At 42.1% G+C, this 15,236-nt stretch overlaps 1 protein-coding gene across 1 annotated transcript in view; it reads left to right on the top strand.

Moving 5' to 3' along the window:
• Positions 1–419: 419 nt before the first annotated feature.
• The window catches only part of SFRP1 (secreted frizzled related protein 1), a 56,737-nt gene continuing 41,920 nt past the window's right edge, over positions 420–15,236 (top strand). The window contains exon 1 of the mRNA XM_075858680.1: positions 420–1,120. Within this exon, the coding sequence (XP_075714795.1) occupies positions 595–1,120 (526 nt within the window). The 5' untranslated portion in view covers positions 420–594. The remainder of the gene's footprint in view (positions 1,121–15,236) is intronic.

The raw sequence follows: 15,236 nt of genomic DNA, 5'->3' as shown, positions 1-15,236 counted from the left end.
GTTAATTACAGATCATACATTGTTATATCTGTTAAATATCTGCCCTGTTCTAAAGACCCTCTGTTTATCACACTGGGGGGTGGCCATGCAGGTAACCATGCTGGGTCATTCCTGTTGTGTGACTTGTGAGTGACACTTGTAAATGAATTACGCCTTGAGGAGAAGTGATAGAGGGAGGTGTGGAGGATAGGAGTAGTCTGGGAGGATGGGAGAAGTGAGAGAGGCTGCTGGTGGACAGCGTGCGAGGACACATGAAGGGCAGGACATCCCAAATGTGAGAGGAAAGAAAAAGAGAGTGTGACACAAGGAGGAGAAAGGGAGGAGTGGAGGAGGGCCGGCACTTTTCTTATTGGATCTGCCGGATTCTTTCTTGGCTAACACTTACTGCTCTCTTGTTCTCCAATATGAAACTGTTCAGATCCAGCAAGAAGCTCCAGCTACCCTGCAGACCTTTGTACTGCGCCACCGCACAGTGAGCACCATTTACTTCCACAAGGAGCTGTGACTGAATACTCCTATTGTTGGGATTCTTCAAAAACTTTTAGAAACTTTTCCTATTATTTTTTTTTCTAAGCAAAAAAGGATTAGGAAACAATGTCACCAAAGGGTGGCGTTTGGCCCTTGTTACTGCTGTGGGTCGCACCTGGGCTTCTCTCCAGAGAACCCCAACCAAGTGAATATGACTATGTAGGCTTCCAACCAGAAATGGTTCGGCACTACCAAAGTGGAAGGTTTTATTCCCGAACGCCACAGTGTGTGGACATTCCCCAGGATTTAGCACTGTGCCATGGAGTGGGATACAACAAGATGGTACTGCCCAACCTACTCGACCATGAGACCATGGTGGAGGTGAAGTACCAAGCCAGCAGTTGGGTGCCTCTGCTGAGCAAGAACTGCCATCCGGGTACACAGGTGTTCCTGTGCTCCCTTTTCGCCCCAGTGTGCCTGGAACAGCCTCTCTACCCATGCCGCTGGTTATGTGAAGAGGTCCGAGATGCTTGTGAGCCAGTAATGCAGTACTTTGGCTTTCCCTGGCCAGATATGCTTCGTTGTGATCAGTACCCACGGGAGGACGTTTGCATTGCCTCACCAAATGCCACCCAAGCCCCACGTCCACGGAGTAAGTATCGAAAAACATGTCCAGGTCGTTGCCTTTACTTTCATACTTGTCATTCATTATACTCCCCTGTAAAATGTTAATGACCTACAAATGTAGCAGAGCTGAATGTGTCATTTTACACTTGTACCTTTATCACGTAGATTTACTGGCAGTTCTGTGTCAAACCGCAGATAACATATCTTGATCTCATAATGAGTCAAGCCACAAAACAGAAATTACATGATATCACAGAGTGCCAAATGACAAATTCTATCCTACTACATCTGTATATGTCTCATTCTTTTACACCACATATATAGGAGATTGTACTCTATTCTTGCATGGTTGCTCTGGTTATTTCTTCAGTAAACTTTACTTTAGTTCTGCTTCATGAACTAGAGATAAGACTTAGAACTGATAAAACTCTCCACTAAATAATGCACCACACAAAGTTGCACTAGAATGCATAGTTGCCAACGGTCCCTAATATCCAAGGACAGTTCCAGTTTTTAATGATTTGTACTTGCGTTTTATTGTCTTTGAAATGCCCATGACTTCTTAGCAACTGCACTAGTTTTTATACAACTTTTAACATGTCATAGTGATATGTCAGACGTTTTGATCAGTGGGGGTCCGTGCACTGGGTTCCCCACCGATCGCTAAAATGAAGCAGCAGAAGTGCTCGGGTGATGTGCCGCTGCGTTTCTGATCGCCAAACCAGAGGTTTGTGCTCACCTGAGTGCTTCTAATGCTTCGTTTTAGTATTTAGTGGGGGTCTCAGTGCTCCAACCCCCACTGATCAAAGCTACTGACATGTCACTATGAAATGTCAAACGTTTTATAAAAGTTTAGTTAAACTTTAAGTCTAAAGTTGGCCATACACATTAGATAAAAGTTGTCCAAACCCAATGATTTCGGCTCTGGGGGGAAAAAATTATCCTTTGTTCCCGCAAATGATATGAGGGATCTGGCCATGGCTTACTCCCTCTCTCCCCATATACGAGCACGTTTATAGTAGAGTCGGAAGAAATAGCTGTTTGGCTGGGAGATATCTCAAGTGTATAGCTAGCGTACAGCAGGCCATTCACATGCATGCTGACCCTAACCCTATGTGTATGGGCAGCCTAACATTATGTGCACAATATTTCAATATGAGGAATATAGGGCTACATGTTGACAGGTGATGGACAGTTCCTCTACATTTTATATGATGCTCTATATAACTAGTCTATAGCACCAGCTCTGTATACACTTGTTATAAATGATAAAATACATCTGATGTAAAACTGTCATTCATTTATTTATTTGCTTATGTAGCGCAAGCTATACATGGCTGTACACATTAGGGGAAATTTCCCAAACTAGTCGGGCCAAACAAATTGAGTTCATAGGGAGCACCAAATTTATGTCTTAGATGCTTTTATTCTTACCTTAACAGTTTTAAAAGTGTCAAGAAAAGAAGTGTCACCAAGTCGTAAAAAGCACCAAATTTATTAACCCCTTCCTGTCATTTGTCGTACATGTACTTCATAGTCGGGTAGGCTATGTATAGAGCGAGCTCAGGAACTGTGCCTACTCTGTACACAGAAGCATATTACAGCTGACACCTCGCTCTAATACCCCGCTATAACTCCGATCCCAACCACTTAACCACTTAGATACCACAGTTAATAGCGACTGCGGCGTCTTAGCCGTTAGACAAAGGGGCCCCCCTCTGTCATTCCACCAGCCGCGTCGTGATTGCGGGGTGTTGACTCTTTTCTTATGGTACCAGCCTAATGAAAATGGCTTAATAGGGTATTAAACAGGTATTCCCAACATTTATGGCTCTCTCTATTCTATTCTATGGGAGATATGGAAACAGCCGAGCAGTGTTTGCTCGGCTGTTTCTGGAACTCTTATAGAGTAGAACGGATAGAGCCGCGCGCATGCTCTCCTCTCCACTAGTCCCCGTCTGGAATCTGTGGTCATCTGGCTCCTCAACAGGCGAAAAAACAGGCGAAAAAAGCAGGGACCTGCATCTATTAGACATTTATGGCATATCCTGTAGATATGCCATATATCTCTTAGTTAGTAATACCCCTTTAATACGAGGATGCAAAATACGTAATACATAAGTATTGCAGTGTATTGTACTAGCAATCGAACGATCACATGTTTAAGTCCCCTAGTGGGGCTAAATAAAAAGTGTAAAAAAAAGTTTAAAGTTATAACGTTTTTAAGAATATATAGAGTAGATATATATATATATTGGGTTAAATAAATACACCTTTTGCTTTATTCACTAGCTGGAGTGCTGCCTCAATTCTCTTTGTCTTGTATCCAGTGGCTCTTAGCCGGAGCCTGGAAGGATTATTTTTGCACCCAACCACTGTTGCTGTGCCACTTTCATTGTTTATTATATATATATATATATGTATGTATGTATATAAACATTAAAAGTAAAAAAAAAAACCTCCTCCAATTTTGTTGTTGTTGTATAATGTAAACAATTCTAAAAATTAACATCATTGTAATCACCACATTTGTTTTTGTTCACATTGCTTGCCAAAAGATTTGGAGTAAAGATTAATCAAAAAGTTGCATTTACCCAAAAATGGTACCAATAAAAACTACAGCTTTTCTTGCAAAAGAAATGCTACCACACAGCTCCATCGACTGAAAAATATAACCTTATGGGTCTCAGAATATGGTGATACAAAGCTATTTTTTTTCTTTTACAAATAGTTTTTTTTACAAGTAGTAAAACATAGAAAAATATATGAAATTTGGTTTTGCCATATTCGTATTAACCTGCAGAATAAAGTTAACATGCCATTTTTACTGCTCAGTAAACCCTGTAAAGTCAAAACCCAAAAAACAATGGAGGAATTACTTTTTTTTTTCACTCCGCCCCACAAAATAATTTTTAAAAGTTTCTTAGTACACTATATAGTACAATAAATGGTGCCATTACAAAATAAATCTCATCCTGTAAAAAGAAAGCCCTTGAACGGCTATGTCGATGGAAAAAAAAAAAGTTATGGAAGGCCGGGAGGAAAAAACTAAAATGAAAAAATAAAAAACTGTCTGCGGCCGGAAAGGGTTAAAGATGTGCACTGTGTGCCAATTCAATTACAACGCAGAAAGTCCTAGGTGTGACTTTATTTCCCGGCTATTGCTTTCTATAGGAAAAACAAAGACCAAAAAAAGGCACAAGACAGATGCAGTTATATATAGAAATTTAGAATATATAGAATATTTCATAATACTGTTGCTTTCAATAAAAATGTCCCAGCAATAACAACAGGTACCACATGTTCTCAACAGTGTCCCTATTGCCCTTAGCTCCCTTAGTATAAACAGGGTGTAAGGAGCCTTAAAGAGGCTCTGTCACCAGATTTTGCAACCCCTATCTCCTATTGCAGCAGATCGGCGCTGCAATGTAGATTACAGTAACGTTTTTTGTTTTTTTTAAACGAGCATTTTTGGCCAAGTTATGACCATTTTTATATTTATGTAAATGAGGCTTTCTAAAGTACAACTGGCCGTGTATTATGTGCGTACATCGGGGCGTTTTTACTTCTTTTACTAGCTGGGCGTTGTGAATAGAAGTATCATCCACTTCTCTTCAGAACGCCCAGCTTCTGGCAGTGCACAGACACACAGCGTGTTCTCGAGAAATCACGCTGTGACGTCAATCACTTCCTGCCCCAGGTCCTGCATCGTGTCGGACGAGCGACTACACATGGGCACCAGAGGCTACAGATGATTCTGCAACAGCATCAGCGTTTGCAGGTAAGTCGATGTAGCTACTTACCTGCAAACGCTGATGCTGCTGCAGAATCAACTGGTGCCGATGTGTCCTCGCTCGTCCGACACGATGCAGGACCTGGGGCAGGAAGTGAGTGATGTCACAGCGTGATCTCTCGAGAACACGCTGTGTGTCTGTGCACTGCCAGAAGCTGGGCGTTCTGAAGAGAAGTGGATGATACTTCTATTCACAACGCCCAGCTAGTAAAAGAAGTAAAAACGCCCCGATGTACATACACAATACACGCCCAGTTGTACATAACTTTAAACACACCCAGTTGTACTTTAGAAAGCCTCATTTACATAAATATAAAAATGGTCATAACTTGGCCAAAAATGCTCATTTTAAAAAAAACAAAAAACGTTACTGTTATCTACATTGCAGCGCCTATCTCTGCAATAGGAGATAGGGGTTGCAAAATCTGGTGACAGAGCCTCTTTAAAGCGGTTGTCCACTACTGGACAACTTATGACCTATCCACCGGATAGGCCATCAGTATATTATCAGGGCGGGTCCGACACCCGGACCCCGCACCGATAAGCCGCTCTGTCTGCCTCTGGGCACAGGATGATGTTGCCCATTATGCGGTGTACGGAGCCAGAATCAGTTGGCTCCGTACATAGCATAGCAGCCACACTGCAGAGCTGCAGCTCTGCCCCTATTCACTTGAATAGGAGCAGAGCTACAGTACTGCAGCTCAGCCACTATTCCGTGGCCAGAGCCAACTGCTTCCGGCATGTACGTCCGGTGCCCGGAGGCAGCCGGAGCGGCTTAACAGTGCGGGATTCGGGTGTCGGACCCTCACAGATCATGTACTGATGACCTATCCAGTGGATAGGTCATCAGTTGTCCAATAGTGGAAAACCCCTTTAAGGGTGTAAAGACCCTTAAAGGCATTGTGTTGCCAGAAAAACATGTTTTTTTTTTTTAAATTAAACATTTAGTGTGTGGGTGATTAAACATTGTTCAAATTTTTTTTATTTTTTTCACGAGTCAGGAAATATTATAAATTAATTCTAAATTTATAATATTTCCCATTGCTGGTCACTAGATGGAGCTATTCCCAAAATTGCAGCATTGCAACATTGGGTTAAAAGCCCTCGCTCTAGTGAGCTCTCAGCATCCCCACCTCCTTTATCCTGGCTAGTGCCGGGATAAACGAGGGGTTTGAACGGTGTAACCTCCTACACTGTGTGTCGCCATTTTTTGAGCTAACACACAGTGTAGTAGGTTTACATACAGTAGTAAACACACACAAACACGAACATACATTGAAATCTCTTACCTGCTCCTGCCGCCGCGGCTCCCTCCGGCCCGTCCGCTCCGTTTGCTGCCGCTGGTCCAAGTGCACAAATCCGGAAGCCGCGACCGGAAGTAGTAATATTACTGTCCGGCCGCGACTTCCGGTCCACAGGAAAATGGCGCCGGACGGCGCCAATTTCGAATTGGACTGTGTGGGAGCGGCGCATGCGCAGTTCCCACACAGACGCCGTACACGGAAGTCAATGGGACGGGAGCCGTTCGCAGTCCCTATGGGACTGTGGCTGCCGTATCCCATGTCTGTATGTGTCGTTAATCGACACTGACAGAAATGGAACAAAAAATGGCAGCCCCCATAGGGAAGAAAAAGTGTAAAAATAAGAAAAAGTAAAACACAAACACACAAATGAATATAAACGTTTTTAATAAAGCACTAACATCTTTAACATATAAAAAAATAATTTGTGATGACACTGTTCCTTTAAAGGGGTTTTCCCACGAGGGACATTTATGACATATCCACAGGATATGTCATAAATGTCAGATAGATGCGGGTCCCACCTCAGGGACCCGCACCTATCTATGGAATGAGGTTCCCTAAACCACGTTCTAGCTTTTTGTGCTTACGCTAACTCCAGGCCACTTCCTGATTACATGGTCGGGACATGGTCAGGAGTTACGGAAACAGCATAACTCGTTGAGCTACCCTGTCTCCGTAACTCCAATATTAGTGAATGGCAGTTACAAAAGCAACGTAGGAAGCATGCGAGACCCGCATCTATCTGAGCCCCATCTATCTGACCCGCATCTATCTGAACCACATCTATCTGACCCGCATCTATCTGACCCGCATCTATCTGAACCACATCTATCTGACATTTATGACATATCCTGTGGATATGTCATAAATGTCTGTAATGGGAAAACCCCTTTAAAGGGGTTATATGGGGACCGAAAAGTATTAGCAGTGTACTCACTGCAGTATGTGAGTATACTCACTAATATACATTCAGGTCCCTGCTGTACTACTGCTACAACGATTACATAGAGTACAGTGGGACCGGTCACATGACGAAGAGTCGTGTCATCATGACGGAAGACTGTGCCACTAGACTTCCGGTTCCCCGCTAGCGCTATAAAAATCTATTAAAATCTCATAATGAGCGCGACGGGGGACCGGAATATAGATTAGCAGTGTACCCACATACTGCAGTGAGTACAAGGCTAATACTTTCGGTCAACACATAACCCCTTTAAGGGCCTTTAGAGACAAAGCACTGTACAGCAGTTCTTAGTATGTTATAAAGTCTCCACAATAACCAGGCACTAGATACAAAATGATAACATATATGATAAGATGGTGGAGCTATGAGATGTACAGTCCTATATTTATATAGTAGTCACACTCTTCACTCATTGTCAGGGTACTGCACCGTCTAAGGGCAAAGCCACACGTGGCGGAATTGCGCTTGAATTCCGCTGCGGACACTCCGCAGCGTTAATCCGCAGCGGAGCCGTTTCTCCATTGACTTCCACTTCTATTTAGTAGGGTTCATTTAGACGAAGCGGAAAATTCCGCTGCGGAGCATAGGCTGCGGAGCGGAATTTGGTGTCCGCAGCATGCACTGGCTGTTGCGGAGTTGTGGCGGACTGGCTGCGGACTCATGGCGGAATTTCTCCATTGACTTCAATGGAGATTCTAATTTCCGCAATGAAGTCCGCAGCTGTCATGCACATGTTATGTGTGCTGCGGATGCGTCTTGCTTTTTTGACATGACATTTCTTCATTCTGGCTGGACCTATGTATTTCTAGGTCTACAGCCAGACTGAGGAAGTCAATGGGGCTCCCGTAATTACGGGAGCGTTGCTAGGAGACGTCAGTAAATAGTCACTGTCCAGGGTGCTGAAAGAGTTAAGCGATCGGCAGTAACTGTTTCTGCACCCTGGACAGTGACTACCGATCCCAATATACAGCAACCTGTAAAAAAAATAGAAGTTCATACTTACCGAGAACTCCCTGCTTCTGTCTCCAGTCCGGATTCCCAGGATGACGTTTCAGTCTAAGTGACGGCTGCAGCCAATCACAGGCTGCAGCGGTCACATGGACTGCCGCGTCATCCAGGGAGGTAGGGCTGGATGCCGAAAGAGGGACGCGTCACCAAGACAACGGCCGGGTAAGTATGAAATTAGTTTACTTTCACTAGGGAAAGTGCTGGCCCTTCTCTCTATCCTGCACTGATAGAGAGAAGGGAAGCACTTTTACCGCAGTCCGCAGCAGCTAGTCCGCATCAATTTACTGCACATTTTGGGCAGATCCGCCGCAGAATCTGCAACGCAGATTCTGTGCGGCATTGATGCGGACAGTTGCGGAGGAAATCTGCCACGTGTGGGCATGCCCTAAGAGTTGTCACCCACATGGTATTCACCAATATGCTGTATAATAAAATTGCTTTAATTACAATCCTGTTAATAGAATTAACTCTTTTCAAAAAAGTGCACCAAATGTGAAAAAAAATTCCTGCACTTCAGACCTGTCAGCAGACACAGACTGTTTTATGACCCTCAGTCTGCACTCATATAGGCTGTCAAGACAGCAACTAAAACATTAGGGGAATACTATTCCTGTAATATATATGGTTAGGACCTCCTAAGATGAACATACACTTTAATGATTCCCTAATTTTCTAATATGACAAAACTTAGGCTTCCGTCGTTTTGACGGAATGAGTAGCGCAGTAGACTATGGTGGTGCTTCCGTCAAAACGACAGAACCCTTGCACAACGCAGACAAACCGAAACCATTTGCATCAGATCCGTCACCATTGAAACCTATGATTTCCGTTTGTTTCAGTCAGGGTTCCGTTCTGACGGAAAGCTCAGACAGAACGCCTGAACGGAGCCCTGACGCAGATGTGACCGAAGCCGAACAGGTGACATTTACCCTCCCCCTTACGAGGTATAGGTTTTACTAACAATCAGAATTTTTTACACGTAGTCTGTGAAAAGAGAATGTGCCATGAATATTACTTGCAGTGGCATATACATGAGGGATCCCTCTGTGCTTGAGATTTTTCTTCTTCGCTTTCATCTCATTGGGGGTGATTTACAAACAAAGTGCAAATGTGCACAGTAACCAATCAGACATTTATTTCATTGTCATACCTGCATTAGTGAACGCCAATTTTTTCAACTGTTCTTTGTCATTTATTTCCCTATGTCCCATTGAAAATGTCTTTCTTTAAGTTTAAGGTACTTGTGATTCTCTTTGCTGTCCATAGACACAGCGGGGTGGGGGGGGGGGGGGGTCATATATAAAAAGCAATTCTTCAACATTAAAGGACATGTCTACTTTTGCAACCTATTTTTCTTGTATTGTTTCAATGCATCTAAAATGAAAAATCAAGCATCTCTAAAAATAGTCTTCAGAAAAAATAAATATTCTGTGTATACAACTACTATGTAGACCTATGTGTGTCCATAGTTTCAGACTACAAACAGTCACTGGTTCAAGTCCCCTAGGGGGACAATGGAATGTGTAAAAAAAAAAGTTAAATCAAGTTGTTTAGTAGTGTAAAAAAAAAAAAAACCTTTTCCCATTTGTCTTCTGAAGTAATATATTAAAATAAATATACAAAATTGGTATTGCTGCATCCGTAAAAGTCAAAACTATTACAATATAGCATTATTTGGTCTGCAGGTGAACGTCGTAAAAAGAAAAAAATGTGAAACGCCAGAATCGCTGTTTTTTGGTCACTTCATATCCCACAAAAAGAATAAAAAGTGATCAAAAAGTCTCATGTAGCCCAAGATGGTACCAATAGGAACTAAAGCTCGCCTCTCAAAAAATAAGCCCTCATAAATCGCTAAATCGATGGAAAAATAAAAAAGTTATGGGTCTCCGGATGTGGCGACAAAATACATATTTTATTTTTAACAATTAGTTTCTTCCTGGTAAAAGTAGTAAACATAAAAAAATATATAAATTTGGTATCGCCGTAATCGTATTGACTGGTAGAATAAAATTAACATTAGCCGTAAAAATGAAACCCCTATAAAAGAGTGAATAATCGCTGCTTTTTTCCTATGCCCACCACATAGAATTTTTTTTACAGTTTCCCAATACATTATATGGTCCAATAAATTGTGCTGTGAAAAGCTACAACTTGTCCCGTAATAACAAGCCCTCATATGGCTATATCGACGAAAAAATAAAAAAGTTATGGCTTTTGGAATGTGGGGATGAAAAAATAAAAACGAAAATCCAAACATGTCTGTGTCATGAAAGGGTTAATTCAGACGGTACTGTATTTAAAAATGGGTTTTCTAAACCAGGCAAGATCTTTAACAATAGGAATAATTTTTATTATGGAAATATCATTTCCATCTTCACAAAATATTGTAACACTCATTTGAACATCATTACATTTGTATCCATCTTAGATGTTTCTTCTTATTATTTTTGAATTTCATGTATCAGTCCTCCCACCTCACTTCTAAATGTGACAACTACAATCATTTTCTTTTCATTTGTAAAAAAAACCTCACAAAATGCTAAATATTTTTGGGTTTCTAAAAAACATGTGCACATGGTGTATGTGTACATTTTTATGGATGATTTGATGTGCAGGCTGTGGTAAGTATAGCATTTCCTTAATGTTAGGCAACATAATAAAAATGGGCTGCATATACTGTACAAGGCTGGTTATATAGAAAATGAAGCCTTAGGCCTAATTCACATCTCTTTTTTGAGGCTCAGTTAGAGGCCTCCGTTGCAGATTTCGCTGAAAATACTAGAAACAATAGCGTAGCATGTTTCCGGTAAGTCCACGGGCCCCCGACAGAACCCATTAAAGTTAATGGGTTCCGTTGGGAGTCGGTTGTCTCCGTTCAACGGAGCCTGCGCTTCCGACATTTTCGTTGTTTTGCTCCTCTGACGGAGCAGAACAATGCAATGACGAACACATATGTGAACAGGGCCTTAGGCAACAAAAGAAGTAGGGCCCCCTGTTGCAGGTTTTTTTGTAATTTCAGCCCACATAATAACGCCATATGGTGCCCAAATAATAGTCCTTTAAAGAGCCAACATAACACTGCCATATAATTCCTGCGTAATACTACAATACAATACCCAAATAATACCAACACCATACACCACTAAATAATATTCGGTGGTTTCAGTTTGGTCATGGAGTTTCCATATTTAATTTCCCCCCTAGGAAATGGGGAACCTGGGCAACTGCCACCCCCTAAAACTGGTGTATACCAGCAACTTACAACAACGACCACTTTTGATCCATGAGACACATAAGCCCTATTGTAAAAAGGTTTGCCCTTATCTGGGTAGCATGAAAACACAGATACAGAGGGAGAAACTCATATATCCAACAGCTGGGTGTGGAATATTTGCTAATGAAGGAGGGGCCTACTAAAGCCTATAAGGCCCAGAAGTATGCAGCACTTAGAAGAAGGCCAAGGGTCTGTCTGCGGAGCTCCCCCCTCTCCCTGGGCAAACACATCTTATCTCTATAAGCCGAGCAGGATAAACATTTACATTTAAATGGGCAGGGGAGGGAAGTGTTAGTGCAGAGGTGAGAAGAAGTCTTTACCACATCACAGGTTATATCCTTACTGGCTATACTAACTACTGAGTGGGGTCATTAAGGAGGGGGTTATCTTATCACTACCCTACCCATTTTAGATGACCTTTTCTACTTTGAAACACCACATTTTATAAAGATAAAAGCCAAGCGGCCATCCTGTCTGGTTTCTTTCCCTAGCACTCCTCGAGTGACCCTTGGCCATTTAATATTCTGGGAAATATGTCTTGTGTCTGATTTTCAGTAGTTCTACTAATTCATTTGGTCTGATGTAACATTTGTCAATTGCAACGCACTCATCCTAGTGTAACGTCCGCCCAAGCGTATCATCCAATGTAGGTAAAGGTGGAATCAGACATCATGGTAACTCAGCCAATTTATGATGATAATATAATGGTGCCAAAAAGTAATAATACGCCTTCAGTTGTGAAACAAAAATATCTTTGGAACATATTGGGGGAAATTTATATAGCTGGGGAATATAAAGGACGCTAAGGAAGAATGCCAGGTCCAAATATTATTTTCGTAACATAAAAGTATTACCCCTTATTACAATGTATACACCTTTTCACAGCGGATCGGAATAAGCCCAATAGGGTTGTTTCGTGCCGGAAGGAGCGGGTGTTTGGCTCTCTGATGACAACTGAGATCCTGCTGTAATAGCCGGGATCTGCCGTTTACCTCCTTAGATGCAAGTTCAATAGCGACCGTGGCACCTGAGTGGTATACAGAGAGAGGGGGCATCCAGGCTTGCCATGACTACATGCCTATCAGGTGTGCCAGAGGCGCTGCCTAACAGACTGTCAGTTTTAGGGCTCATTTACACAAGCGTGAATCTTGTCCGTGTGTTGTATGTTAAAACAACGCACAGCACACGGGCCCATTGATTTCAATGGGGCTATTCACACAGGCGTTAGTTTTCATGCAGCGAGTGTCTGTTGCGTGAAACTCACTGCATGTCCTATATTGTTGTGTTTTAATGCACCTAGCTGCCCATTCAAGTCAATGGGTGAGTGAAAACCACAGACAGCACTTGGATGCACATCCGTGTGATGTCCGTGTTTTACGCATCAATTACATTGAAAAAAAAAGTGCTTGCGTGAGCGTGAAAAAGACAGGCCACTCGCAAAGCACACTGATGCAAAACGCAACGCACACCGACAGATGTTACACACAGTTTTTACGCACGTAAATCTGTCATGCTTGTGTGCATGTAGCCGAATGGTATGTTCACATGCTTAACAAAAAACGTCTGAAAATACGTAGCTGTTTTCAAGGGAAAACAACTTATGATTTTCAGACTTTTTTAAGCAACTTGCATTTTTCGCAAACAATACATACAATAAGTTATTCAAAGCATACGGAGAATGGCGTAAAAAAAAACCTCAAATAACAAACAATGGAATTGTATATGTTTTAAAAAAATGTGTTAATGAAAGTTAATCAATAAGGCCCAATGTACCCCAAAATGGTACTAATAAAATCTGGTTCCACAAAAACAAGCCCATGTACGGCTACATAAATGGAAAGATAAAAAAGTTACAGCTCTTGGAATGTGGTAAAGCAAAATCAAATAATTTTTGTTTAACTCCTTCACAACTGCCATATGGCTATATACGTTCCAACTGCCAATGCCCCGTGCAGTTGACACCTATATAGACGTTTGCAGCGTGCATCGGGGTTTAATGAGTGCAGAGCTGCTTCAGCGTGAGCAGCTCTGCACTAATCTATGTGTCAGCTCTGTCTACAAGTGCCGACACCTCTTTGTCTTAGTTTCATAAAACAAACGCCTACAAGGGCAGCGCTGCTCACACTAAAGCAGCCTGCACTTCTCTCTCTCCCTGCTCTCTCCCCGTCTTCTCCCTCCGTCCACGGCTTCTGCCCAGAGATAGCGGAACCAGTGTGCTCGTTATCTGGGCAGATAAGGAGCTGATGAACACAACTACTGTCGCATGGTGGTCATAGAAAAGTTTGTTTTAACTCAGCCTTCTTCACTCTCCAAGAGAGAAAAGAATACTAATTGTTACAGAGCTGCAACAGTATATATAAAACAAATGTTTTTTTTTTAATTTTTAGTGATTTGTCTGCTCATAATAAAAATTAAAAACATGGAATTAATTAAACTAATCTAGAAAATTAAAGCCTCATAAGTCTTGTACAAAACAAAGTAAAAATAGTTGTGATATTCATAGCGGTTGCAAAGATATTATCATTTAACCCCTCCGCGCACCCAGACGTGCTATTACGTCCGGGTGTGGGGGATAATGTTTGGAGCGCGCTCATGCGCTGAGTGTGCACCATATGCTGCGGCTGTCGGCTGTATTTTACAGCGGACACCCGGGACTAACATCCGGGAGCAGCGATCGCGCTGTTCCTGGCTGTTTAACCCCTCAAATGCTGTGGTTAATCGCGACCACAGCATCTGAGGTGTTGAAAAGCTCAATGATGAGAAAAAGTGAAAAAAAATATCTTCGTCATTAAGGGTTGAATAGGGAATGGTTGCCCATAGCAAGCAATCAGGTTCCATTTTTTATTTTCCAACTTGACTTGCATTCGGCAGGCTCTGTTATATACGGAGCTTGGGCTGCTATGGTCCATTAAGGTCTCTACTGTACATCTGTATTCCTCTGTTTCGATACGGAGACATACAGAGTCTTTTCTGTCAGATTCCATAGCATTCTAGGGGTGAATATCTTCGTACACACAGAGTTCGACTGAGCCTGTACAGTAACTTAGGGAGGAGATGCAGCTCTGTACTAAGGAGCCATATGACCTCCATGCACTGATGTACAGGCAGTGATCCAATTGGTTGAGATGAGCAACTTTTTGTCTGCCCCTGTTTTAATGCAAGGCCCTTTATTTTCAATCAATCAATCTTGCTTGATGAATACCAATAAATAATAAAAGGAAGACACACGCTTTAGATTCTGGAGTCTTCACCTTATATTTAGCTGGATTCTCTCCCTCAATAGATATTCTTCTCCCGACACTGCTAATAGACTCCTGCTTTGAGTGTTTAAACCCAACAATGTGAGAAGAGAAGTCAATGTCGGTGTTGACACAAGGAAGGGCTTCCGGAATTAAGCCATTCTTCAATGTCAAATTTGAGACTAGAAGTGGTTCACAAGGCGGCAACACTGATTTCAAAAGTAAGGATGTAAATCCTAATATATCTGAATAGGCAATTACAATGGAAGTAGCCATGTTATGTTTCATCAGAGGAACTTACGGATATTTTTATTATTGTTCTTAAAGGATATACCAATGTTATCCATGGAAAAGTGTTTACATCATTACATAAATAATTACCTCGCATCAGGGTCAGACGAGCCCACCTAGCGATACTCCGACGGGCCCTGGCTATGACACAATAATTGGCGTTCCAGCGACTGTATGCATATAGCAAAAATATAACCCCTGGTAGTCTACTTAAATACCCTCAAATAAATTAACCACCGACACTTAAAGAGGCTCTGTCACCAGATTT

The sequence above is a fragment of the Rhinoderma darwinii genome, chromosome 3 (genome assembly GCF_050947455.1).
Source record: "Rhinoderma darwinii isolate aRhiDar2 chromosome 3, aRhiDar2.hap1, whole genome shotgun sequence".
NCBI classification, from domain to species: domain Eukaryota; kingdom Metazoa; phylum Chordata; class Amphibia; order Anura; family Rhinodermatidae; genus Rhinoderma; species Rhinoderma darwinii.
Note: the sequence above shows the minus strand (reverse complement) of the source record. Positions and strands in the feature narration are given on the sequence as shown.